The following is a 27,281-nucleotide window of genomic DNA, read 5'->3' as shown; positions in this document are numbered from 1 at the left end:
ATATTTACATAGAGCATAATATAAAGTTTAAAATTAAAAAAAAATCAAATTAAATTGAAATATAAACCCCATATTCAATTTCGTAAATTTTGTTTGTAATTTCTTATTATCTTAAAAAAGTATACTAGTTTTTAGTAAATTGATTACAACTTCTTGAGTAAATTTTAAATATTAAAAAATTTAAAAATATTTTTTAAAAAACTACTATTTTTTTAGTTTTTAAATTTGAATTTGAATTTGATAATATTTTTATTCAAAAAAATAGTGAAAAAAAATTCATGGCTCAAATTAAAACTAAAAACCAAAATTACGGTCGGATAAAATAACATTTAATTAAGTTGATTTTCATTTTTTTTTATATACTTCCCCAATTCCACTTATTTCTCGAGTTTTACCGAATTTAAAATGAATATTTAATATATTAAAATATAATATTATATTTACAAGACATTTCACATCTTATTCCAATTTTAAATTTATATTTAACATTTAATGAATGAATAATACCTTTTTTTATTTTATTTATATTTAATATATTTAATATCATTTTAAAATTAAGATTAAATATATTATTCTCTTTTTATATTTAATATATTAACTATAAATTTGATTACTCAAATGAAATATATTTATCTTTTTATATTTAATATATTAAATGTGTTCAAATAAATTTTTATTATGCAGTAGTCATATGAAGTTGCCTATTATAAGAAACAATGATATAATATTTATTAAGTAATTAAGTTGTTTTCGTAAATATAATTATTATTACAAACAAGTTAATCTTTTACATTTTACTCTTATAATAACATCTTATACTCTAAATATCACTCATTTATGCGTCAATCATAAATTAAGTCCTTGAAACAAAGGGTGAAGCCCCATTGTTCAAGCCTCGGAACTATTCATCTACTCACCTTTATAAACTAAGTCTTTTTCATCATCTACTCACCTTTATAAACCAAGTCTTTTTCAAATCTCCAAGAGAGTGAAACTCCATTGTTCAAATCTTGAAATAGCTCTTATTGAGAGTGAAACTCCATTGTTCAAATCTTGAAATAGCTCTTATTGAACTAGTAATGGCTCTTATTGAATTAGTCATTCATAAATCAAGTCCCTCTCTCAATAGCAAAGGAGTTAATTCTTATTTGGTCAAATTTCTCTTACGCGTAGGAATTCATAACAAAAAAAAAATATGTCCCGTCCAAATTAAATGAGACACTCAAAAATAGTAATTCAATTACATATCATCATCATCCTAGTTAAGTTTCTCAAGTAACATATTTATAAAAATCATAAAAATTGAATATATCAGATTATTTGTAAAATTATAAAGTGGGTTATATCATTAATGTGTTACAAAGATAAGACATCAAAATTTATCTAATATAATCATTTGAAGATCTCTTCAATCATTTAAAATAATATTGGGCTGTAAGTTGTGTATCACAAAATTGAAATAATTCACAATTGATTAAAAAAAATGTTTGACTTTATTGGATCTAAAATGATGAAATAAAAACAACTAGAGTTGGAAGATTAAAGTTTTGAGCACATCAAACAATTTCAAAATAATAATAATAATAATAATAATAATAATAATAATAATAATAATAATAATAATAGAAATTGGGCAGTCATAACCAGCCCATTTGAAATAACATCAGAAAACAAAGGTACATAGATATATGTGGTTCATTATTTCTTTGAAGTATTTGTAAGCGGCATTTTGTCAAACACCTTACACACACAAACACACAGAACCATACCCAACCCTTACTCTAATTTATGCCTTTTCATATCGAAAACTCCGACGCCTTTCATTTGCAGTTGCATGGGTCGCAACTGCAATTCGCTCCACATTTGCAGCCGCCTGACAAGTTCCTGCTTTACAAAAAACACAAATATAATCTATAAAACGAACAAATAAAAGATCAAAATCTTATATTAAAAACTTCTAAAAACACGAATGATGGCTGGAAATTCATACTGTTTCATGATGGGAGCGGCATCATGTTTGCATCTACACACAAAATAAATCAAACACAGAGTCAGAATTTTCTCGAGAAAATCAAATTCCCGAGAAACAAACAAGCCCCTGCGCCTTTCTCGGGAAAATTTGGTGAACACAAAAAGAAGAAACTACGTACGAGCAGTTGTTGAGATCGCAGTTGCAGGCAGAGCCACATCCACACTTCGGCATTTTTCTTCTTTCTTCTTAAACGACCAACGGAACTCAAGTGCTTTGATTTTGATCGGAAACTTGAAGCTTGCTCATTTCAAACCACTCCGTTTCACCGCCATTTATAGACGCCCCTCCGACGCCATCCACCGTACACGTGTCCCCACGCATCTTTTTAATTATTTTTGGGCATCTCACTTTTTTTCAGTTTCCTTTCCAGTTCGATGATTCTAGAATTTTGGAAATTTTTTTAAACCAAACTGAGCATTTTTTTTAAAGTTGGTCTCACAATTTTCCCGTTTTAGATGAGAAATTCAAATTTAATTGCTAAAGTTGTATACTTCAGACTTAATTTATTCAAATATTTTTTTAAATCATTTTTAAACAATAATATGATGCCCATTGAATTGGCCGGTCGGTTTAAATGGAGATGGACCGGCCTCAAGCGGTCGGTCCACCTAATTAGACTTTTCTGATTATTGATTTTGTATTTTTGTTTTGGTCCGAATATAAACTAAATTATTTCAACTTTTGCGTTTATGAAATTTCCTTCTTCAATTTTAAAATTTTTTATTTTGTATTTAATAAATTTATGATTTTTAAAATGGTAAAAAATCTACTTAATATCTTATTATATAGTTTTTGAAATTTTGCTAAACATTTTCACTTTTATAAAACTTTATTCTAATTTAATTTTTAATATCTTAAAATTTTAAAGCACTTCAATCCAATGTGTGATTGAAAAGAAGTTTCAAGTTGCAAAGATTCGATTGTTCTTGGACTCTCAAGAAAAGTCTCCATCTCTCTTTATCCCTTTTTTTTTTTATCAAATGTTTTTTATTTGACTTATTTATATAATATACTAATGAATTTTTAATAATACATATATTTAAAAATATTAAGAAATCACCCGAGAGAAAATAAGATTTGGTCACATTATTAATCAAATATCTTAAGACAATAATATTTGTTTTAAATTTGAACCACTTTACAAACAATATCAATTATATCAATCTTGAATGATTTTAAACCTGCAACATAAATTATACGGTAGAAAAACACAAATACTTATTTCACTGCTTTACAAGCATGACATACCTGGCTTTAGATAGGATCAAAATAAAAATCTAAATAATTTTTTTTAAGAATATATTTAATAAAATATCATGACTCTAAATTATCATCGATAACCATTAAACAATAAATGAAACTCATTCTTGAAATACACATGGTATGATTAAGATGTCACGTAGGGTGGCAGAATCAAACTTCTAACCTTAAAATGGTAATTAGTATATATTTTATAAAAAATTTATTTAAAAAAATATAATTTAAAAAAGCATACTTAATTGGTTATTTATAAGAGCAACCCCTTTTAAATTATTTAAATTAAAAAAAAATTTGATCGAGGAAAAAGCATAAGAAGAAAATGAAGTATTCTAAAGTGAAACATTCCATAGTTATGGAAAATTGGCCTTTGCCTTCAGAATCCCACTGTTCTCCACTATGGACGGCACTAAAAACTCCAATTTTCAAATATAAAAACCTTTTTTAAAAATAAAATAAAATATAAATAGCATAATCAATAATCTTATTTTTTTAAAAAAATATTTCCGCCAATATTTTATTTCAAAAATATTTTTTAATTTTTAAATGATTTATTCCTATCCTTATAATTTTTTTTTAAAAACATAAAAAACACTTTTAATATTAAAAAGTTTAGAAATAAATGATCAAGTACCCATAGATGATTTTCTTTCGTATATTGACATTAAAAATTCTTGGTAAATGGTATTAATGGTACTTTTAATACTAACCGTTTTCATAAAAAATATAAAAAATAATAATAATAAAATAAAATAAAACTAAGTTAAAAGAGTATTTTTTTTTTTAGATTTTTTTTAAAATTTGGAAGATTTATGAATTTTTTTTTAAATAAAATACAAAATTTATAAGTATATATATTTTTTTTTGTTAATTTAGTCGTATCAATATTAATATATTTATAGGTGAATATAGTGTTTGTAAACTTTGATTTTTAAAAACAAAATTATATCACATCATTTGATAATCCTTTTAAAAAAAAACTTAAAGCTAATACTATTTCTACCCAATAAACTTTTCCAAATATTTGTAAAAAACAAGTACAATTTTGAAAAGTAAAAAATAATAAATAAATAAATAATTGTTTCATAACCATAGAATTTTTTTTATTTTTAGTTTTTTTGAAAATTAAATAATAAGTACTGACCTGTGGATTACTTTTTTTTGTTATTTTTTCATGTATAAATTTAAAAACTAAGTTTTGGAAACTAAAAAATTAATTTTTAAAAACTTAATTTTATTTTGAAAATCTGACTAATAATTCTAATACTTGAAATTCTAGCGATTTAAAAAAAATACAAAAAAAAAAAAAAATCAAATAGCTATCAAATAATATTATAAAATAAAATATTTTTACCTTTAAATTTTGATTAAAAAGTTAATGTTTTCTTAATAAATATGAAAAATAAATATTACAAATAGATTTGTGAAATTTAGATGAATTGACATGATGGGTGGTCCAATTATTTTAATATAGAATAAAATAATCGATAATTTTGAAATTAGACAATTATTTTCCTTTTTTTCATTGGAAAAATTAAATTAATCTTTCTATAAAGTATAATTTAGCAAATAATGGTAAATAATGGTTCGATATTACGATGGATCCACAATGAAAGTCGTCCACGTATGTGGATGTGGGTCCTATATTCATTTGACTTTTAGAGTAAGTTCTTTCTCGACTAATACCATACTACATGAGGCAACAATACTTCACGTAATACTAACTCTTAGCATTTAATTAAGTCGATTAACTTAATTTAAATAGCGGTAGCACAAAGTATATATCTTGCAACCTTTACTCCAAAAAACAATCTTAGAAAATAAAATTTGAGAAAATTTAGTAAAACGTTTTGAAAAACATTTTGAGAAAGTGAAAAAATAGTTCAAGATGAACATGCAGCTATATGTCCCAGACAAGTATGATCGTGACATTTCTCCTGTAAATTGGAATAGTCCAACAAAATAATAAATAAATAAATAAAATTAAATTTTTTTTTTTTTTTAAATCTTCCTTTTCTTTTATTTTAATTTCATTTTTAGGAAATCACATCAACGTGCTACAAGTATAGATCTTCATTTACTTTTATCCTGATTTCATATCACACCAAAAAATTTATATGAGTTCCAATAAATCATTCATAGTTAAAGAATATATTAAAATTAGCCGAAAGTAATTATTAATAAAATTAAAAGATAAAATAGAAATATAGAAAAAGAAAAAGGGGAAACTACCATAAACAAAATTAAAAGAAAAATAGAGTAAATACTGAGAGCATACTTGTAAATGGAATTAACCCGTTTTTTTTTAATTGTTTAATTCTTATTCTTACAAAAACAAACAAACAAAAAAAAAAATATATATATATATAAATTAACCTAATTTTGTGGTATAAATTAATTTTTGGCCTTATTTTATTTATACAATATGAAATAATGTTTCAATATATATATACTCCAACGTGCGATGTATACAAAGTTGGGCCCATAGGCTTTCTTGCCTTAAAGCTTCCTGAAAGAGAACTATCCAATGGCCCATATACATAAGCCCAATAATACATAAAATGTAGGCCCATAATTTGCTAATGGGCCACAGCTACATTATCTCCAATTTAAAACAAGCCCATTTTTTGAGGTTAAAATCGAAAATATTAACCAAATCCATGGGACTAAGTTAATTTTTAGTATTTTAAAATATTATTAACTTTTTCCTGCTAGCGTTTAACAAAAATATAACTAAAAAAAGTAGAATAAAAATATATTTTCTATTTAATTTATTTAATTCCAAATGTTGGACCATCAATATTTATATGATTAAAAAACTATACGCAAAATTTAAAAATAATATAATTAAAAATATTCATATAGTGGACATAAATTAAATATCCATATTTTTGTTCTCAATCATTTAAATTTAATACAATCAATGCATTTTATATTGAAAAAGTATATGGTGAATCCACTTGAACAAAGATTGAAAGAGAAATATTTATGTGGATTTATATATATAATATTCTATACCCACTATTTATTTTTAATAATTAAAATTGTAATATTTTAGTATTATTATAATATGATGTTTTGATTTAAGCTTAATGCATTAAATACATTACTAAGTTTTATATTGTTAATCATATTTCTAATAATCATTAAATTAGCTAAAATATTAAGATTTTAATATTCTATAAAATATAAAAAATTAAATTTATATATAATAAATTAACTAATTTTTTAAAAAAATTAAATTTATAGGGATCTATATTAATTTGAATTTAATACCCTTTTAGAAAAGGTATACATGTAAAAAGTTAAAAATAAAAAGTTAAAATTTAAATTTTTAATAATGAAAAGGTATAAAGCCTATTCCATTTAATGAACCATTAGAGTTTTAGTGAACCCTCAACTTTATCTACTTTTTATTTTAAAATGTAATTTTTTTTTGTCTCAAAATTGTATAATTTTTGTTTTATTTTTAGGTTTGAAAATATTATTTAAATTTAATTAATTTTAGTTTCAAATGGTTACATTTTTTCCTACAAATACTTTTACTATTGAGTTTTTATTATTGAGGCTTATTTATAGTCTTAGTTTAAATATTATCATATAATTTTTTTAATTAATTTTAATAGTAATGAAAAATTAGTGAGAATTAATTAACATAAAATCTTGAGAAAATTTTAATTATAAAAATGTAACATTTTGTAACTTAAAACTCATATATATATATATATAAATTATAATATATTAGGTTTAAAGAGCAAATAAAAATTATATTAAAAACTGATGGACGAAAAGATATTTTCTCAACAGAAAATAAATTTCCAATTTTAGAAAGTCGTTAGAAACAGTGCACAGACTCCTGGGATAGTGACACGTGTCAATTTTTTCCCTTTATATTCTTGATGCTTCTCTCCCAATATTTATTCCAACTAAAATGACAGTTCCTTTAATTTATTCTTTGAAAATAACAATTTTATGAAAATTTTAAATATTATAGTTTGGTCCAAAATTTTAATTATTTTTTCATTTTAGGCTTCTATTTTACCATTTTCTTTTTAGTATTTTAAACTTTAAATTATAAATTTAATAATTAATGTTAGAGTTTAAAAAAATGTGTCAAAATCTTTAAATTTAGACTTATTTTAAAATTTAGCAACGTAGTAAATACAAAATTAGACTAAAATTAAATTAATTTTTTATTTTTTATTTTTTATAATTTTTAATACCAAGATCTATTAAATACAAAATTGAAAGTTTAGATTGGATTAGAGTGCTTGAATCAATTACAGTTTCCTTCTACCTTTATGAATCATAATATTTGCCTTTTCTTTTTTACGCTTTCCGAGATAAATTTTGAGTTGAATCCAAATTTGACTGGTTAGTGTGAGCTTATCCATATAGTTATGCCCTCTTTGAATAAAAATCATTTTCTAAAAGATTTTAAATCAAATCTCAATATCATAGCCTATGTGGAGGCAGCCTTAAAATTGAGTTGGCCCTCTATGGCCTTGTCGTTCCCTTTAGGTTCAAAATTGAGTCGACCCCTTAAGAGTCTGCCTTATGGTCAAGGTCGAGTAAATTCCTCTCTTGGGATCGGTCTGGTAGCCGAGTTGTCCTCCTATAGACCATTTTCATATTAAGTCTCAAGTCTCTTTGGTGTCGTGTCTACCGAACCTTAGTTGACTCAATAAACCTAGGTTCCTTGCCTATTCTCTTGAACTTAGCTAGTAATTTTACGGGCAACAATTACTCCAAAATGGAAGATTAATGTAATTATATTTATAGACCATTGCTATTAATGAGCACATAATTTGAATGTTGAATTTGTATAATTGAGAATTGAAATAGGTCTACGAGACAAAAGAGATAAATGATAAGGTATGCTAATCTCCCCACACTTTGATGTTCAAGTTAGAAATCAAGTTGACAATAAGTTTATACAGCTATATGTGAATATTTTTTGTTTTGCGTACCCTCAATCTTACTGACTCTTTGTACGTATAGAGTGATTTAGGAATCGTCATTGTAATGATTGACTAAAATCTTGCTAATATTTTAGAAATGTTTATTATGTCGAAAGAGTTGCCAGTGCTGGACTCTAACATTGTAGTTTTTAGTTTTGGCCAACCTTCATTACTCAGCTTAATCTCGACCCAACCAATCCACATAGATTAGCTCGAGTTAGGCCTTAGTCGCCCCACACTGGTCAACTCGAGTTAGACCTTGGCCTTGGGCAACCCATTTGGGTCGGTCTCTGTAGTCTTGCCTAACCCAAATGAGTTGGCTCATCCTTAGCTTGGCCAACTCACATGGGTTAGTCTTGTTGGCCTTAGCTGACCCACATGGATTGACTTAGGTTAGGCCTTGGCTAACTCACGTGGGTTAGTCTCAATAGACTCGCCCATCCCACGTGAGTCAACTCGTCCTTGCCTAGATGACCCATATGGGCTTGTCTTCCTAAGCCTCGCCCGATCAAATCTAGGTTGCTTTGTTCTTGGCTCGAGTGATCCACGTGGGTCGACACTATAGCGTCACTCGATCCACATAGGTTTACTCCTATACAATCCAAACAACCTATGTGGGCCAGCCTCCTTAGCCTCGGCCGATGCACAAGGGTTAGCTCATCTACAGTTACGGGTTGACTTATCTCAACTTCTCTAAACGTTTCTTGGTTTGTGGGCCTCAAAATAATCCATTAAAAACGGTATGACGTTTCTTAAAAAAAAATGTATTTTAAACAAAATGTTTTCTATAAGCATTTGAAAAAAATTTAATAATGTAGAGTGTATTTATTATAATTTCTTAAATGATTATGGAAAGTTAAAAAGTAAAAAAAAAAAAAAACTTTTGGAATAACTTTTAATTTTTTTTAATAAACTTTGAAGCAGTAAAAAAATAGCATATTAATAGTTAATATAATCATGTTTGTTATATTGCAATTAAAAAAATATGTTGCTTAAATAATTATTAGAAATGAACATTTTACAAGTTTTACCCTATTCTCTCTCTATAAATATATAAATACAAAGAGAGAAGCTTTCTTTTTCATGTGAAAAATTAAAATCACCAAATAAAATGGAACTAAAATTCAAACAAAAAAAAATAATAAAAACTATAAACTAATAATTATATCGAAAATTGGAAACAAACAGATATTTGAAAGAAACGATTGCTTAATTACAGTATGGATTTCGGGAACCCTAGAATTTGTACTTTTGACCAAATTTTATTTAAAAATTAAAAATTATATTAATTAAACTCAAATAATTTATAACGTTTAAACGGAAAGTCTAAACGCTCTACACATGTGCGGTAGAAACAGATGCATGAACAATTTTCAAATTGAGAATTTAAATTAGTTCACTTAAAACAGTTAAAAGTTTTAATTGATACAACTATAATTTTAAACACGTGTAAAATTAATTGGACAAAATCGAATTTAATTTTGGTCTAAGAAATAATTTATTTACACTCTTGCCCTTTTAAGTCTTTTATATACCAACTTGTCAATTACGGAAAAAGTCAAAAAAACTTAGGGAGATTTTTCTTGAAAAAAAAAACTTAAAAGATTTCATTTTCCATTTCCAAAAGATAATTCAAATCAAACGTTTAAAAAATGAATAATATGACGTGGCAAGCGCTGATTGGGTGGAGAAGAACTATCATCTCCCCACGTTCATTGTGTTGGCCAGCCGATTTATCAGACGAGAAAGAAAGATATGTTTGAAAAGGCAAAAGGATTTATTTATTTAATTTAAATTTTAAAATAATTAAATTTTATATTTGGTTTATTACTTAATTATTTATTAGGAGATTTCAAGCATTTGACATTTGGGTTTTACCAAGAACGTACAAGAAGTTAAATTAATAGAAAATTTTCCTTTTTTTTTAAGAAGGAAAAAATAAAGAAAAAAATAATAAACCATTTATTTAATTAAAAATTCTGAAATTCTCCACCTTGTTTGCTTTTTATTTAACGCAGGGTCAACGGCCTAATAAATACAAAAAAATAATAATAATGATAATAATAATAAAAGCACTAAGCAGTTTTTAGAGAGAGAGGGAGAGAGAGAGAGAGAAAAGGAGATTAGAAAAGCAACAAACAAACAAAGCCCATTTCAGAAAGTCAACTCCTTTCTCTCTCTCTCTCTCTCTCTCTCTCTTAATTCCCTTTCTCTCTCATAAAAAATTTGTGAGCTATCTTCTTTCTCTTTCACGCGCACTCACACTCAGAGAGAGTATTATGCTATGATCAATCAAATCAAACAGTAGAGAAAAGATAAAATTCTCTTTGTTTGAACTCTTCTTCTTTTTTTTTTCTTTCTTTTTTTTTCTTTTTTCATATGGGAAATCGAATTGGGAAAATTGGCCGCTGTTTCGCCGGCGACGGCGATATCTCCCGCCGGTACGATCCCGCCGACATTATTGTCGACCCTCATGATGGCGGTTTCGGTCACTCCTTCTATTATCTCCCACCCGACCCACATACCATCTCCTCTTCTAAAGATTTCTCCGACGAGTACATCTCTCCGGCAACCACCATTTTTCGGTCGATTTCCGGCGCTTCTGTAAGCGCCAACGTCTCAACGCCGCTCTCCACTTCTCTTGTTGATCTCTATCCTTACAGCACCACGTTTGATCGGGCTGCTGCTTTTGATTGCTCGAATTCCTTCGCCTCCGTGCCGTTGCAGCCGGTGCCTCGCCACTCGGTGTCGGGAAATTCCGGCGGATTCCCTTATTCGGGTCCGATTGAGAGAGGGTTTTTATCTGGACCCTTGGCCAGCCGGAACGAATCGGGTCCTATTGATCGTGGGGTTTGTTCTGGCCCGATTGAAAAGAGCGCCGTTGGACCCGAGAAATTACGGCGGAGCTTCTCTCACAGCGGCGTTGGAGATAGACAACCCAAATCGAAAAGAAGAAGTCTCATTCGGATTCTGAAGAAAGCCATATCCAAAACCATTTCTCGAAACCAGAAGGCTGTGAGTTCGAGAGTGAGAGAATCGGAATCGTACAAACACAACGAAAATGCTGCAGCTACTCAGACTCAAAGCAGTGTCCATTTGAGCAGCCATGCGAGCTTGGCGCCGGAAGACGACGGCGATTACTTTCTCGGCGGCCAGAGCGTACAGTGGGCACAGGGGAAGGCCGGTGAGGACAGAGTTCACGTGGTGATTTCCGAGGACAATGGTTGGGTTTTCGTCGGAATTTACGACGGATTCAACGGCCCTGATGCTCCTGATTACTTACTCGCTAATCTCTATGCTGCCGTTCTAAAAGAACTCAAGGGTTTAATTTGGAATGATAAGTTTGATTCAACTGCAACTTCGTCTTCCATGAACTCATCAAACTCTGCTTCAATTGAGGAAGAAGATGGACTAACCCACCTGAAAAATCATCAATCTACAGAGAATTTCCCTGCGGGAAACAAGATGGTGAATTTGGAAGCTGAATCGATGAGGAAAAGAGAGAGAGTTTATAATACAAATTACAGGACGAGTCAGCTGATGAAGAGGGCTGATCAGAATCCCAAGACATGGAAATGTGAATGGGAAAGGGAAAGATTAGAATTCGACGGGAAGATGAACAATAAACAATTGGATCATCATCACCAAATATGGGATGAATCAACAGCAATCAATCATTCTGAAGTGTTAAATGCTCTGTCTCAAGCATTGAGAAAAACAGAGGAAGCATATCTACAAAATGCAGACAAGATGGTAACAAGAAACCCTGAGCTAGCTCTTATGGGTTCTTGTGTTTTGGTCATGTTGATGAGAGGAGAAGATGTGTACTTGATGAATGTCGGAGACAGCCGTGCTATTGTAGCGCAGCAACTCGAACCAGATTTCGGGTTTGGAAAGCAATACAGAGACTTGGAGAGAATCAATGAAGGAACACTACGAGTATTTGAATCCTCTAATGGTGTGGAGTTTGAAAGGTTAACAACCTTAGCCTCCCATCAGCTTACAATGGACCACAGCACCTACACAGAGGAGGTAATGTTCTTGTCTATATCACTCATTTCCCATACAAGACTGCATTTTTCATGTCCATTTTCTTTGTGGTCACAAGAACTTATGAGAGAAAACTTGAATATCAGGAAGTCCAGAGGATCAAGAAGGCTCATCCCAACGATGCTTCAGCAATTATGAACGATAGGGTGAAAGGTTATTTGAAAATTACTCGGGCTTTTGGAGCTGGCTTTCTCAAACAGGTATTCTACATCTCTAATCCTTCGAGTCAGCTAGAATGTAAGAGATTCAACTAAAAACTAAACTAGAAGGCAAATGGTCGATTCAATTCAGAATGGAATGTTGCATACAATTTGAGTTTGAGCTGATCGGCTGTGTTTTGCAGCCAAAGTGGAATGATGCACTGCTAGAGATGTTCAGAATAGACTATGTGGGAAATTCACCTTACATCACCTGTGATCCAACACTCTGCCATTACAAACTCAGCCCAACAGACAGATTCTTGATACTATCCTCGGATGGACTCTACCAGTACTTCACCAACGAAGAAGCTGTTTCTCAAGTAGAGTCCTTCATTGCTGCTTTTCCTGAAGGAGATCCTGCTCAACATCTAATTGAAGAAGTACTGTTCCGAGCAGCGAAAAAATACGGTAAGCTCCTCATCTGTCAACATTATAGGAAGATAAAAAGAACTAACAGATATAAGTTGGAGTGTTGGAGTGTTGGAGTGTGAACATTAGTAATCTGATTTGGAAAACTTGCAGGAATGGACTTCCATGAGCTGCTCGACATCCCACAAGGGGAGCGGCGGAAGTACCACGACGACGTTTCGGTAATCATCATTTCATTCGAAGGGAGAATCTGGCATTCATTGATGTAAATAGAGATACTAGCCTATAGAAATCAAGATAACGGAAGGTTGGGCAATTAATCCTGCCATTTATTTCATTTATTCTTCCCTATTCTCATTACACATGCAATCAAATCACTCTCTCTTGTTCAACCTTTAACAGAGAGAGCGTCGAAGTTGTTCAGTTTCCTGTCTTCACCCCAATTATGCGTGTGTGTGTGTGTTGCAACTTGCATACGATACCAATACATTCCAAAGCAGAATTGTTTGGAAATTTTCAACAATTTTGTTTTGCATACTTCAGAAGAAGTTTCTTCTCTAGAAGTCTTGACTTCCCTCCTACCTACCCAAAACAAATAATTAGGTAAAAAAACAATATACAAACTGGAAGAAATGCCTAATCGTTAACCTTTACACTCAAGAACTTCTAAAAATGCTTCAAAAAAAGGGTTCCTTCAAAATCTGAACTTGAAAAAAAGGAACTTATTTTGAGTTTGACCTTGTTTTGATCAGTCAGAAGAAGAAATCCTTGGGTGGAATTGGACCTGTGGATCAAAATTCGATAACCCATTCAAACAAAATCAAGGACAAAAGTAATCTGCCTTTCTCTTCCTCTCTCCTCTTAATCCCCTTTTCCTAAACTTGGTTGTGAACAGAGAAAAACCTATATTGTGTTAGGTTTTCCTTTTAAATATTCTTGGAAATGGAAATCTTGGTCAGACCAGAAAAAGCATCCAGCACGAGATGAGTTGTTGGTTTGGTGGGTTGAGTATGCCATAATGAAATGCTTACCACACAATTTAATTATTAGTAAAATAGCCTAAAGTATATTTAAGCTATTTTACAGACTGATATAGGCATAATAAATGAATTTGGATTATCCCTTGAAATAAGATCATTTTAAACATTGTCACGGATGAACATATAACAATTAATAAAAGATTTCAATTATACACAAAATCATTGTGGATGTAATAGTCAATGCCAACAAACAATTAAATTATAATCCGGGCTAAGCAAACACCTACACTAATCATAGGTTAATCTAAACCAATAACTTAAAAGAGGGGGGGAAAAAAAATAAACCAATCAATCAATCAATCCAGATCAAAACCTAATTCATTAAAATTGCAAATTTATTTGTTACAACATAAAAAGGAACTAATTTACAATCCCCAGATCATTGACCTAGATATTTATATATTATTTAGCTAATATAATTTAGAAATCACTATAGGAAAACAAGAAAAAGGTTTCAATAACAAAACCTACTTCGAACGCTTGGACCAAATATTTTTCCAAACCAACGCAAATAGTCAACTAAATTGAAGAGCTTTTGAATTTTCAAATTGTATTTGAAATTTGAAAAAGCGAATAGAGACCAGATTCTTCCCCAAATACAATCATGTATGCATGCATGCATGCATGTATTTATGTATGTATGTGCAATCGAAAAAGTAGGGAGACAAGTGTAAGTGCCGCCCGCCAAATGCTGTAGAGAGAATACAGTGGTAGGCCAGGCTTAGGCAATTCTATAAAGATGCTTGAAATTCTATCTTCCCATTCACCCAAAAAGAATATCAAAGTTCAAGAAATTGGATGAATCTGATTCCAAAATTTCAGATAATTAAGATAACTTAAGTCGTATCTTAATATTCTAAATTTTTTTGGTAATCTTAATGTGACGTTGTCCAAATTCATTTGAACAGCTCTAGCTATTCCCACAACCAGATAATCTCATTTTAACTTCTAAGGTCTAAGCAGACAATATATCATGGGCTGGGTTTTGGCTCTGGAATATTGTATACAATATTGAAAGAATAACTGAGTTTTCGACTTTTGAGCTGGCTTCATCTCGGAACATAATGTTGAAGCTGGATTGGCTGATTAAAAATGGGGAGATAAACACACCACTTTACTTTCTCCCCCACCCCACTACGCATTCTAATGAAGTTTGAAGGGTCTTAGCCAGTTTGAAGGCCTTGAAATCCTACCGTTGAATTCAACTGGCAATAATTGATTGATTTCTATGATGTTGAAAATGATCTAAAAGCATACATACAGGGAGGGAATGAACAACTCTGAGTCTCTGATCATATTTTCGATCATTCAATGGTTAAAGAGATTGCCTTGAGGTACAAGAGAGCTAGGGAAAACTGGATCATCTCTATCCGAATTTCCAGTTTATACTGGAGATGATGCAGTTCAAATATTGACTGGTGAATGGTCCGAAAATTCCAGTCAATAATGAGAATTGACGTCAGATGAATTTGTCAACCAAGACACACTCATCCGCTTGAACAGGGGAAGAATGGCATGGAGAACATCAGATCGTATATGAAGCCTGTCTATGATGGTGTCTGTTACTATCATAATCCATGGAAAGGAGGACCAGCACATTTCTTTTGACTTTTACCTCCGATGCAAAATGATAATGTTGTAGGTGGATTTCCAATTTGAATCCCACCGAAAGAAAATAAGTGATACAAAAACAAAAGCCGAGGCCATAATATAAAATAAAGGATAGTGGATGCAAGTTCGTTTTCAAAATAATCAGGAATTCAAAACCCACTTGCATTTATGGCTGACTCAAAGCACGTAAGAATCTAATAAAATCAAGGGCTACAAAGAAATGATAATCCCGGTCTAGTTATCAAGTTACAATATTCATATTTGGTGGTGCGAAAAAACTTTTAAGATAATGTACAAAACGTGGAGGAGAGAACCTATCAACTAAAAAAGCAAAGAAATAAAGAACACTAGAGGACTGTAATCTAAAGATTCTAAAACAAATAAAAAAATACCTTGTTGGAAGCGATCAATGTTCTAAAGAAAAGGCAAGGATGAAGTAAGCATTAGAACCCCGGAAAATCCAAGAGTCCTATGCTTTTATAGACATGGTTTTCAGCTTTCAGAAACAGCGAACTAAAATCTTCCCTATGAAAATTATCATGTATAATACCTCTGTTTCTGCTTCTGGAGACCAGCCTTCGACATGGATAAAGATGTTTTCCCCAAGCAAAGACATTGCAAATGAGTGACAACAGAAAAGGCTGCCTAATTCCATATCCATTAAACTCAGCTGAAATCCATATGAATACAGGTAGGATTGCATGGAAAAGGGCAGTCAATTAACTTCACTGAATTTCGTTTGAAGTACCAATCACCAACGGCCTCTGCTATAGTCTGTATGCAAGGGCACAATCAGTTTATACAGAAGGATAGAGATTTATCTGGCACACTTTTATGACATCTACACATTAGTTCTCACAAGCACAACGACAAACATTTCATTAATGAGTTCTTGTCAATAATAAAAATTTGTGGAAAGATCAAATCTCCCTTTTAATTCCTTACTAAGAATGTTTAAGAAGCATATTCTCAAATGGAATCAGCAATCACAAAAATATAAACATATAATGGGAACAACAACCTAATACTTCATATGTTCAGTTATGCAATTCAAAAATACAAACTTTCCTTACCTTCTTATTTATCCTTGGAGAATTGGGGGAATGCCATGTCTCAGACATCCATGTTTGGCAATGGATGAAGCAAGAATTTATGAAAAGCCCTCCTTCCTTGCTGTGCTTGAAGTCCTTCAGTGCCTTCAGCAAAGAGTCTCGGAACCCTGAACAAAAATAAACAAAATTGTTTTTCGATCCTGAATTCCAGATAATTTTTTTAAAAAATCAAGACATTTCCAGAATTACATTTCCCAATAAGAACAATCAGAAAACTACACAGTTGTTCCTCAAGTGCCGCTTCTTTATTACCTTTCTAACAAGAAAATCATACCTAAAGAGAGAATTATGAAGGATAAACTAAATCTAACAGGCCTTATTCTGTGGAGTATGTGTAAAGATAACTCAGAGATTCATCTATTGTATGTGAATAATTCCTATGGATCTTAGCTATGCAAATGCTGACTTATCGAGAAGGGTTCTCACTTCTCACAATGAGGAAGGAATATAATCCACAGTAATTTTGGATCGCAAATGCTATCACAATAATGTATTTGTTAACGAAGATCACTGAAATTCTATGTAATTATTAACAAAGATCATTGAAATCCTACCTTTATCTTGAAGTGGGCGCAAAAAACATAAGAGTCACAGATTCAAGAGTTACCTTGAAGAATTTCAAGCTGAGCATGATCACATTTATGAATATTAAGCCTACATTTCTCCCAAGCGCCAGCAGGATGTAACGGATTTGGTACCAAGACATTTTGTATCTAATAGCCATGCACTCGATATCAGAAATTATATACAACAAAATTAGATATTAGAGTGGAGTTGGGGTATCGTAAGAAATAATTACCTGCCAAAAATCATAAGCTGGGTTGACAAGAAACAACGGGGTGCTGATATGTTTGATAATTTCTTGAGGAAAGAGACACTGTCATTGCAACTCAAAACAAATGATTAAGCTGGAGGCTAACATTACATATCAAGAAAGAGACTTCAACTTCATTACTCTAGAATCAATATTGTTGTATCTGGTGGTTACTCTAATACCATTGTCTAATAGTGAGCCAAGATTAGTTGAGAATGATCCCATTGAAAGGTTTCAGCATCAGTAAAACAAATCCTACCTTAGATGGCTCCTCTGTTGCTGTACAATCCTTGGGTAAGCTTTTAGCAGTGTTCTGAAAGCACAATGACAGGTAAAAAGTACAAACAGTTAGAGTAAGCCGAAATTCATCAATTTTCATATTTATTTTAGTAGAAAATAAAATACATATGTATGTTAAATTAATGACCTAGAATTTATCACAGGAGATAAAGCATTAAATTTATAGGTGTATTTGTTGATTAGATTTTCTTATATATTTTTATGACGAGCGAACTTTCATTGAGATGAATGAATGATGATAAGAAAGCTCGATTTTTTAAATATAAATCTGAATACATTCAGTAAATCTTAATTTAATTCTTTTGAGAAGGTTCATAAATGATATAAATTTTTCTATATGATTAAGTTTCTAATCATCTACGTGCATCAGTAATATTAATTTGATGTATTTGATTCAGCTGGTGTATTCAAGTATGAAAATCAACCATTTCAATTTCATGGTTAAAGTTAGTAAAAACAATATAAAAAATACACGCCTGAAGATCATACAATGTAACATTGTTTATGCATTTACATGGTCCATGCGTCTAGCTAGGTTTATCTATGAGAGAGGGCATTTAACAATAATGCCCTCGCTCATTCATTAAATTTTCTAACCAATAATAAGAAATATAATTCTATTGAGCAAATGCAGAATTCACCAAGTAACATGTTCTTCTATGTCATATTTTTTTAGAATATTACACCACAAGGAAAATGAGGTTTCAAACCTACAACCTCTTAGAAGAAATAAAGAAACATTAACCACTAAACTATGCTCATGTTGGATTTTCTTTCTCATTATACTAAATTCTACCATTATTAAAATAATGAATATATTTCAAACAAACGCTATTTATATAAAACTAAATATCAACCAAATAAATCTTCTAAAGAGAGTAAATTCTGTGTACCACACAATCGTAACCTAGTATATGAACCAAGTGGCTATGGCTCCAGTAAATTTGGAGGCATCTAAGTTTAACCTTAAGAAACGTAATACAAGTGATTGTAGCCAACTCTAATAGACTGACGAAATGGCATGCATGATGTCATCCTAAATCAAGCTAGTAATATGGTAGGGTTAAGCTATGGATCCAACTGGTCACGTGATATGCCCTCAGTATAGTTGATGTACAGACGTGGTTGGTTAGTTGATAGTTCTATTTGGATTTAGTTAGTATTAGTTATTAGCTGCAAAATGCAACTGTTATTAGACAGCCAGATAGTATAAAATCTACCTTTACCATTTGGGTGCCTTATTCAAAGAGTCAAAGAAGAATTCAGATAAAAACTCATCCATTGTCTACAAACTATAAAATAGAAATACCCGAATAAATTCATGGGGTTCGTTTCAAAGAAAGTCACAATGTTTTGTACCATCTAATCACTAGCTTTATAAATGAACAAATGAGGGCCAGAGTAAGACCTGAAGGTTGAAAACATCGTGATAGAAAGATCTCATAGTATGATTTCCCCAAACATCTTTCCTGAAATGGAGGAGAAAAAATGGATACCAATCGGCACAACTTTTTGTAATTTGAAATAATTAAGCAATGACAAAGAAAGAAACAGTAGTCGCAAAATTAAGATAAGCATGACAGATCGGCATTCATACAAGAACAATAAAGTATCAAGATATACTCTCCAATTTTCTAATAATTGTGCTTCTCACAACATAGCACATAAAAATGAAGGTGCTGATATGAACCCCAAAATAGTTCCTAAAGGCTACGGCAGAAATATGTGAGGAAAACTAAAAGATTATTCACGTGCAGAGTAGTATGTTAAGAGAGAATCATACTCGTCAAGGAAAAATCCAGCATCAGCTAGACACTTGACAGTTGCATCCTTCGGCAAAAGCTCTCTGAAGTCATCACAATGTATAAGGGTAGCCAATCCCCCAGCAGAGCACCCTGAGAGAAGAGCCTGGAGTGGATAGATGTCAAGTTGGTGGACATATAAAACGGCCCATTTTATGATGCAGAGAATATATCATTAACCAGATGTTGTGGATGTAGATCTCAGAGGAAGACATTGTAAATTTCATCACCACATGCCCACCTGCCTTGCGTTTGACAAGCCAACCGATAAGAGTTCATCCATAAGCGCTTCCCAGATGAGCTGTCCTCTGAAATAAAGTCTATTCCCATTCTATTGCAAGGACAAACATGAATATAGTTATTGAATCCACAAAAGCAAATTTCCAGGTTGAAGTTTTACAAAGTTATTGGAAAACGTGAACTATTATTACTTTCTTGTTAGATAAAAGTCCATATGATGAAGGAAACAAAGATTAATAAGAAAATGGTTGACATATTTAGAAATGCACAAAATTAGGTTCCTGACTTGCTAGTAAGACATATTTGAATCGAACCAAATACACTACGACTTATCTTATGCAAGTTTATTCCAGTGCAAATTTTTGAATGTTTATGAAAAGACAAATGACCAGGTAAAGTACTTGAAAAATGTTGTACCTTTGTTTCACCCTCAGGATGGCTTGCAAACGAGGCTCCATCACAGTAACGTATCTTGATCTTGTTCCAATTATAGAAATCTGAAGACAGATTGAATCAAACTAAAAATTAGTAACATATTATCAAATACTACAAGTGCCAACCAGAGATTATTACACGCACACAGTGCACAACATTTTCACCATCTTCAAAGAGCATGATAACTTCAAAATAAAAAATAAAAGATAAAAAAAGTTTTCGAGCTACAACAGCGATGACAAATCCATCTTCAAGGCTGGCATTTGACAGTGCACCATTATAACAACTCAAGCTCACTGCTAGTAGATATTATTATCTTTGGGCTTTCCCTTTTGGGTTTTCCCTCAAGGATTTTAAAACGACTCACAATCCACCCCCTTCAATTGTAACAACCTAAGCCTAGTGCGGGCAGATATTGTCCTCTTTTTGGGCTTTCCCTTTCAGGTTTCCCCTCAAGATTTTTAAAATGTCTCACAATCCACCCCCTTCCATTGTAACAACCTAAGCACACCATTAGCAGATATTGTCCTCTTTGGGCTTTCCCTTTCGGGTTCCCCTCAAGGTTTTTAAAACGTCTCGTAATCCACCCCCTTCAGGGCCCAACGTCCTCGCTAGCACACCGCCTGGTGTCTAGCTCTGATACCATTTGTAACAGCTCAAACTCACCGCGAGCAGATATTGTCCTCTTTAGGCTTTTCCTTTCGAGATTCCTCTCAAGGTTTTTAAAACGTGTCTGCTAGAGAGAGGTTTCTACACCCTTATAAAGAATGCTTCGTTCCCCTCTCCAACCAATGCAGGATCTCACAATCCTGGTTGGTGGTTTAAATAAAAAAAGCCAAAGTGCTGTGGTCTAAGCTTCTAAAGCTATTATGTGGATCTTCAGTATTTTCAGATAATTTGTGCCCTTCTAAAGTTCACCACCTCCAACTGGTACGCTCAGTACAAGCTAACTAATAACAATAACGTTCTATTTTCAAAACTTTAAAAAGAAAAACAATAATAATGGTTTTGACATAATCAATTAAGATGAGTATGACAATATCATATACATAAGAAATCATTGAATCAATATGTTTCAACGAAGCAACATGATGTTTAGACTCAAGTTTAGTGATATTCGAGTAAATGGAATAAAAACAAGGTCAGATAAACTGATCAATAGAGTACTACAGGCAGCAGAAACTAGTGATGGACGGAATGTACCAGGATTTTTGGATGCATCACTACTTAAAATTCCAGAGAAACGAACACGGGGATCCATGTAGGCTGACGAACCTAACGGGGTCATTTTACGCGAAGAACAGGACGAGACCGAATTGCACCAACCTCCACCCTAATACTCCCAGAAACAAATTAGACCCAAAGTGAACACTAAAAGAAAATACGGAAATTCAGCCTCCTAATCAAGTAAATGAACATTAACCTCAATGTGAAGCACCCAGTTCCTATTACCAGATCCGAACCCCTTCTGAAAATGGTATCCAGGCAAACTCCCATCAAGACATACTGCAAATATCGAAACCTAAAAGTAAGCATGAAAACAAATCGAAGAAGATAGAGAAGAGAAATTGAAAAGCGTACGAGCGCCTTTTGCTTTGGCATTCTGTAGCAGAGATAGGTCAACCAAATCAGGGTCATTGGCGGGATTGAGATCGAAAGTGTGGTTGATGCCAGCGTCTTCAGCATGCCAAGAGTCGGAGAGGAAAGAAAAAACAGAAACGATGAAAGCGACAGAGATGACTGCAATCGCCCACTCTTTCTTCGACCATTTGCTCCACCTTAGAAGAGCTCGAAACCCAGAGATGGCCATTGGAGGTGGAATGGGCACGACAATTAAGAATCCGAGCAGCAAATTGTACTCGAACACATGGAGAATGGATGAAATTAAGTGTGTAAAACTAACCAACTGCGGCACTGGCAACGAATTTGATGAACGTAGTCGCACTGACCAGGAATTGACATACCTGAATTCGATGATTTTATGTTATTAATTTGTATAGCAGAAAGTTCTTTTTTTCCCTTCCTTTCTCCGGCGGAATAACGCGCGCAATTTTTGTTCACGGCGAACACAAAATGCTGACAGTGATTGTTAATAATTTTCGTTTTCTATTTTTAACATCATATAACAAATAGTATATAAATTATATATTAATAGATATATACTCTTTTTTTTTTCCTTAAATTAATCGTGTCTTATATTATCACAATAATTTTTAAAAAGATAAATAACTATAAGTAAAGCAATAGTAATATGAAATAAAATACTTGACTTCCATAAGAATGGCAAATAGTAGCCATCAACAGCTATATCACACTGAGTTTTTAAAGTTATATACATAACAGTTTGAATTTTATTTGCAACCATTTGAATCGACGACTTTTCTTTTTTTCTTTTTTCAATAAAATTAATGGTTTCATAAAAACTCGAGAATAAAAATTACACTCCGTTGAAGTTACATTCCAGTATAAACATATTTTAGAATCTAGGGAGTACATAAAACTATTTTTATAAAAAAATATAAACAAAAATTAAAAATCAAGAAATTGGTCAAATAAATTAAAAATGGTTTTGATTTGTTTTTGTAACTATATTCATAAAAATATTACTCAAAGTATGCAATTAAAATTAAATTCCGAGACATTAGTGTTAAACTTTGTAATGAAGAAATTTGTGTTTAATAAGTCGTCGAGACATTACAATTTTATATCTAATAGATTTGTGAATTTTTAAAATTTTAAAATGAGATAAACCTATTAAACACACAATTGAAAGCTTAGAAATTTACCCGACAAAATTCAGAAAATCAAGGAGACTTATTAGACACTTTGAGAGTTCCCCGGACTTGTCAAGCACAAATTTCAAAGTTAAAATGCTCACTTAATGCTTGTGGAACTCGAGAGACCTATCAAACACTTTTCAAAATTTAAAAATATGTTTGACAGGAATTTAGGAATAAAGTTGGAATTTACTTATTAAAAGAATTCAGAGAAGAAATTCAAATTCAAGATGAGTACTCTGAATCAGCTGATGAATTCATATTTCCATGAAATAATCCTGCAAAATAAATGTACAAACAATTATCAAGTAAAGGAAGGAGGAGGAGAAATGTCTTAAGATTTAAACTCTAATTCTCTTATAAAACAAACAGTAACAATTATGAAATGATAACACTACAAGTCAGTACTACTCCTGCCATTTTGAACTATTTAATCTACTACTACCATAGGAACCTCTGCTTTCCAGTTTCATTTTCCCAGTGAAATGGGCGAAACAGGAACATGATCATTGTGAAGGCATCCAAAGCTATGTAAACAAGTGCAATCAGAAGCCAATTTAGTCTACCATTCAACTCAGAATTGAGTATCAAGAAGAAAAATGGTGTAGTGAAGTATCTGAATTCAATTAATGGAGCAGGAACAAGAACCGCAGCAGTGGCTAAGAAATATGCGAGTACCCATATTTTCCTCTTGGATTTCCCTACCAGAAAAAAATTCAGTCAGGACAAACAGGTACAATAGAGTTATTATGTTATTGGAATCTTTGTATATGAGAGGTGTTGACAGGATTCATGGCATTGCTAGAGACTAGAAGAAACCAAGCCACTTACCTAATATGTTGAAGATGGAAAACCATGAATAAATATATGCTGGAACGAGAAGATACTTCGACGACCAATGCGCGTTGATAACTTTCCGCCATAGGTAGAAGGGATAATGCCGATTGTCAGCTAGAAGATACGGGTGAGCGATGCTGCAACACACTAAATATGTGAGATCCCACGTCGGTTGGGGAGGAGAACGAAACATTCCTTATATAAGGGTATGGAAATCTCTGCTTAGCAGACGCATTATAAAAACTTTGAGGGGAAGCCCAAAAGGGAAAGTCCAAAGAGGACAATATCTGCTAACGGTGGGCTTGGACCGTTACAAAACCATAAGGGATGAATCAAATAGAAAATAAAGCAAAAAGTAATGAAAATGTTTAAATGGGATGTTAAAGAACAATCAAGACATTAGATGGCTGACATATTGTTGATCAATTCAACAACAAAAAGCAGTACTCATCTCCTTTTACAAGCCCTGCCCCTCCCAATGCCCGGACTTCAAGAACATCAAGGGTTTTTCTTGTTAAGCTAACCAAAAGATTTGAGCATGCAATCACAAGGTATGTGTTACTTAAGAGACCGCATGCCTTATCCAACAGGGTCACCCTTGGGGGCAAAAGGCAGTACCCCTTTTATTAAATTAACTATAGTTATTCGCTGAATGGTTTCAGAAATTGTACCATGCCATATGAGAAATCTAATCTCTCTAATGATATGCTAACTTGTTTCGGAACCCGAACTGACCTGAAATAGTGTACGAAGATGAAGCCAGCAAGAAGAGCAATGAAAACTTGTAAGAAACTTAGAGGTCTGCCTTTCCAGAGTGAGTGAAACACATCTATGACTTGACTTGGATTACAGTGCATTGGAGCCATAACTAGAGCAGAAAAAAGACCAAAATACATAATCTGTGCAAAATGTAGAGAGACTGCATGAGCTTCCTTTGCACCTGCGTTTTGAGAAATGTAATGACAATCAGTTTTTCTCTGAATAGAAATTATAATAAATAATCAGTGTACTCGGTGCAAATAAAAGTAGGGCGTCGCAATGATAATTACCAAGAACGATACTTCCGTTCCAACGAACAAAAGCAACAAACGCCATAAGCACAATTACAAAGGGGCAAAATGAAACCAAAAGCTTAAATTTCATATGCCACACGGTCAATATCAGGGCTCTGATCTCATCCAATAAACCTGAAACAGAGTGCCCAACAGAGACATAGGAATGATCAACTGAAATATCAAAGAAACTTGGAGGGGACAAGAACAAAAAAAAAAAGTGTGAGTTGCTGTTTAAAATATATATTGGTGACAAAAAAGAAACTTCAGCTAGCGATTTCTGCAAATGAACCATACCATAAAACGACTTTGCAACGCAAATTATAATGGAAACGGATTAAAAACTGTGAAATAATACCTGATTTCTGGTCTATCAATGAAGATCTTGTGCTATGTCGAAATTGTTTGCCAGCATCTTTTGTGGTAATAAACTTTCTCTTTCGCAAGTTTGCTCTAGAAATGGGACTTCCTTTAGCATTCAAAGGATTACTTTCCTCCACCATTACATCATTCTCATGCATTTGTATATTATCATCGTGGCAAGTCAGAGTAGTATCAATAACGGCAGAGCATGCTACAAAAAGCATCCATATAATATTTGTTTGTCGAATGACAACTGCAAAGATACCAAACTGTATGAAGGGATGAAACTAAGTTATCATAAGGATAAAAGATTGCAGAAATGAACTGAGAAATTTCAACAAAAAATGCAATTTTTGAACACTTTTTGACAGAAAATAGCAAATATTTCATTTTATGAATTAGAATAAATCACAATAAACTGCCTGTCTAAGGAACTCATAAACCAATCAGAGGAAATATTTCATCATAAAAATATATGTACTTCCAGAATGCTCCTTAAACATTTTGTACTTCCAGAATAAAGGGATTTCTTTCTTTTTTCTCCGACTTCGTTCTCGTTAAATCAATTTCATATCGCAAGAGAACTTAAGATACTATATGGAAGAGTACTAGAAAGCTCTTTACCAATGCACTCGACCAGTAATTCTTCTTCAAGCATGCTAAGTACATAGCAAGGACTGCTGTAAGTGATGCAACATCAGTGTAATAAAGAAAAGTGAAGAACCAATGGAGTGGGTAAAGTGACAAAATCACAGCATAAGTTGTTGCCTTCTTATCATCAAGATTTGGCCTTAAATGGGAGATTATCTCATACACAAGAACACTGCACAAAACTGCAAAAATCCCATTGGTTGAACGGAGAATCCGAACGGAACAGGCTTCAGAAAATGATGGTGCTGCTTGAGTAAAGATAGTGGCTGGAAACAGAGAAGCAACATGGGCGAGTGAAAGATAGTACCTGCAAAAGTTTTGGATTCCATGTATTAACAATCTTGCGAAAACAGGTAATCATGATTACAACCAAGTTCTGTCAAGAACCCTAGTTATACTACCATGATAAGAGACAGAGATACTAATTTTTCCTCGCAGGAAAATGGGAAAATTGAGCTATTGGCTAGAATCCAAAATTGAGGCAGAAACTCTTGGAATTAAAGAATAGAACTACAAACATACAGTCCAGGAGGAGTTGTAATCATGGGATCCCAACTTCTGAAGTTCCCACTGCAGTATTTCTGAGCTTGAGGTATGTGAAATATCTCGTCCTTGAGCATCATTCAGGATCATTATCGTTAGTTTTTCAACTAATTGTACTAAGAAAATGCAATTGTGAAGGAACAACTCGAATTTTAAAGAAAATCGAAATGAATATGACGAAAACATTTAGAAATTATATCTTACGTACCATATAAGGATCGGGAACAATGCGGTTGACGAGGATGGAGATCGGAACCACCCACAAACTCACGATAGCGGCTACAACGATTCTGCCCATTGTTTCTCAGTCCCAGATTCAGATTCTGAGCACGATGAACAAATTGTATATTTCTGAATTAGGGCAACAAAATGGAAACAATTAAGAATCTCAATCAAGTCATCGGCGGCTAGGGTTCATGATCTGCTCAAGAGAGAAGACCCAATTTGGATTTGGGATTGTTATGGGCGCTTCGTTTACGCGGGAAGCATATGGCAGAATCATGATACCGCCACTAATACCCAACCCACCTCCATCTCCTTGAGATTGAAGGGGAAAAAATTAATATAATAAAAGAGTTAAAAAAAATAAACATTTTTGGTTTTTAAATTTTGATCAAATTAACGAACAATTTAGTTATTCGTAAAATGATGTGATTTTTCAACTTAACGATTTAATTTTACAAAAACTCTTCAATATTTAATTTGATTTTCTTTAGGGTAAAGATTAAATTGTTACCAATTTTAAAATATGAAAAATTAATAAAACATATTAAAATTCAAGAACTAAGACCAGTTGATTTTTTTTTTTTTGTCGTTTTTAATTGATTTTATCTTT

At 32.2% G+C, this 27,281-nt stretch overlaps 3 protein-coding genes and 2 long non-coding RNA genes across 5 annotated transcripts; 2 read left to right on the top strand and 3 right to left on the bottom strand.

The window, feature by feature from the left end:
• Positions 1-1,620: 1,620 nt before the first annotated feature.
• LOC111438159 lies at positions 1,621-2,287 on the bottom strand. The gene is made up of 3 exons (XR_002709623.1): positions 2,151-2,287; positions 1,991-2,023; positions 1,621-1,884 (listed from the first exon to the last, which is right to left on the bottom strand). It is a non-coding gene; the product is annotated as an uncharacterized LOC111438159 (long non-coding RNA).
• On the top strand, positions 2,204-25,089 carry LOC111438160. The gene is made up of 3 exons (XR_002709624.1): positions 2,204-2,291; positions 15,304-15,311; positions 25,078-25,089. It is a non-coding gene; the product is annotated as an uncharacterized LOC111438160 (long non-coding RNA).
• Positions 10,442-13,292, top strand: LOC111438156 (probable protein phosphatase 2C 23). Its single transcript, XM_023076105.1, has 4 exons — positions 10,442-12,282; positions 12,387-12,500; positions 12,644-12,908; positions 13,023-13,292. Exons 1-4 carry the CDS (start codon positions 10,630-10,632, stop codon positions 13,136-13,138), a joined length of 2,148 nt encoding a protein of 715 aa, XP_022931873.1. The 5' UTR covers positions 10,442-10,629; the 3' UTR covers positions 13,139-13,292.
• LOC111438158 (pectin acetylesterase 5-like) lies at positions 15,667-22,307 on the bottom strand. Its single transcript, XM_023076107.1, has 12 exons — positions 21,805-22,307; positions 21,647-21,729; positions 21,427-21,556; positions 20,206-20,285; positions 19,790-19,879; positions 19,530-19,654; positions 19,155-19,215; positions 17,706-17,759; positions 17,432-17,509; positions 17,240-17,345; positions 16,594-16,739; positions 15,667-16,294 (listed from the first exon to the last, which is right to left on the bottom strand). The coding sequence occupies exons 1-12, from the start codon at positions 22,031-22,033 to the stop codon at positions 16,187-16,189; spliced, it is 1,290 nt and encodes a 429-aa protein (XP_022931875.1). The 5' UTR covers positions 22,034-22,307; the 3' UTR covers positions 15,667-16,186.
• Positions 23,311-26,989, bottom strand: LOC111438157 (dol-P-Glc:Glc(2)Man(9)GlcNAc(2)-PP-Dol alpha-1,2-glucosyltransferase). Its single transcript, XM_023076106.1, has 8 exons — positions 26,655-26,989; positions 26,426-26,514; positions 25,877-26,210; positions 25,248-25,521; positions 24,887-25,024; positions 24,573-24,777; positions 23,832-23,974; positions 23,311-23,701 (listed from the first exon to the last, which is right to left on the bottom strand). The coding sequence occupies exons 1-8, from the start codon at positions 26,742-26,744 to the stop codon at positions 23,442-23,444; spliced, it is 1,533 nt and encodes a 510-aa protein (XP_022931874.1). The 5' UTR covers positions 26,745-26,989; the 3' UTR covers positions 23,311-23,441.
• Positions 26,990-27,281: the final 292 nt, after the last annotated feature.

This window comes from Cucurbita moschata, unplaced genomic scaffold, assembly GCF_002738365.1.
Source record: "Cucurbita moschata cultivar Rifu unplaced genomic scaffold, Cmos_1.0 Cmo_Scf00072, whole genome shotgun sequence".
In the NCBI taxonomy this organism is placed as follows: Eukaryota; Viridiplantae; Streptophyta; class Magnoliopsida; order Cucurbitales; family Cucurbitaceae; genus Cucurbita; species Cucurbita moschata.
This window is presented reverse-complemented; position numbering and strand designations above follow the sequence as displayed.

Bases quoted from the DNA above. Each gene is read 5' to 3' on its own strand.
- LOC111438156 (XM_023076105.1), top strand. From the start codon at position 10,630: ATGGGAAATCGAATTGGGAAAATTGGCCGCTGTTTCGCCGGCGACGGC. The intron at 12,283-12,386 runs GTAATGTTCTTG...CTTGAATATCAG, and splicing joins ACAGCACCTACACAGAGGAG to GAAGTCCAGAGGATCAAGAA. The intron at 12,501-12,643 runs GTATTCTACATC...TGTGTTTTGCAG, and splicing joins GAGCTGGCTTTCTCAAACAG to CCAAAGTGGAATGATGCACT.
- LOC111438158 (XM_023076107.1), bottom strand. From the start codon at position 22,033: ATGGCCATCTCTGGGTTTCGAGCTCTTCTAAGGTGGAGCAAATGGTCG. The intron at 21,730-21,804 runs GTACGCTTTTCA...CGATATTTGCAG, and splicing joins TGCCAAAGCAAAAGGCGCTC to TATGTCTTGATGGGAGTTTG. The intron at 16,295-16,593 runs GTAAGGAAAGTT...CCTTGCATACAG, and splicing joins CTCCAAGGATAAATAAGAAG to ACTATAGCAGAGGCCGTTGG.
- LOC111438157 (XM_023076106.1), bottom strand. From the start codon at position 26,744: ATGGGCAGAATCGTTGTAGCCGCTATCGTGAGTTTGTGGGTGGTTCCG. The intron at 25,025-25,247 runs GTATTATTTCAC...ACTCTGTTTCAG, and splicing joins ATTGATAGACCAGAAATCAG to GTTTATTGGATGAGATCAGA. The intron at 23,702-23,831 runs GTAAGTGGCTTG...TTTTTCTGGTAG, and splicing joins TTCCATCTTCAACATATTAG to GGAAATCCAAGAGGAAAATA.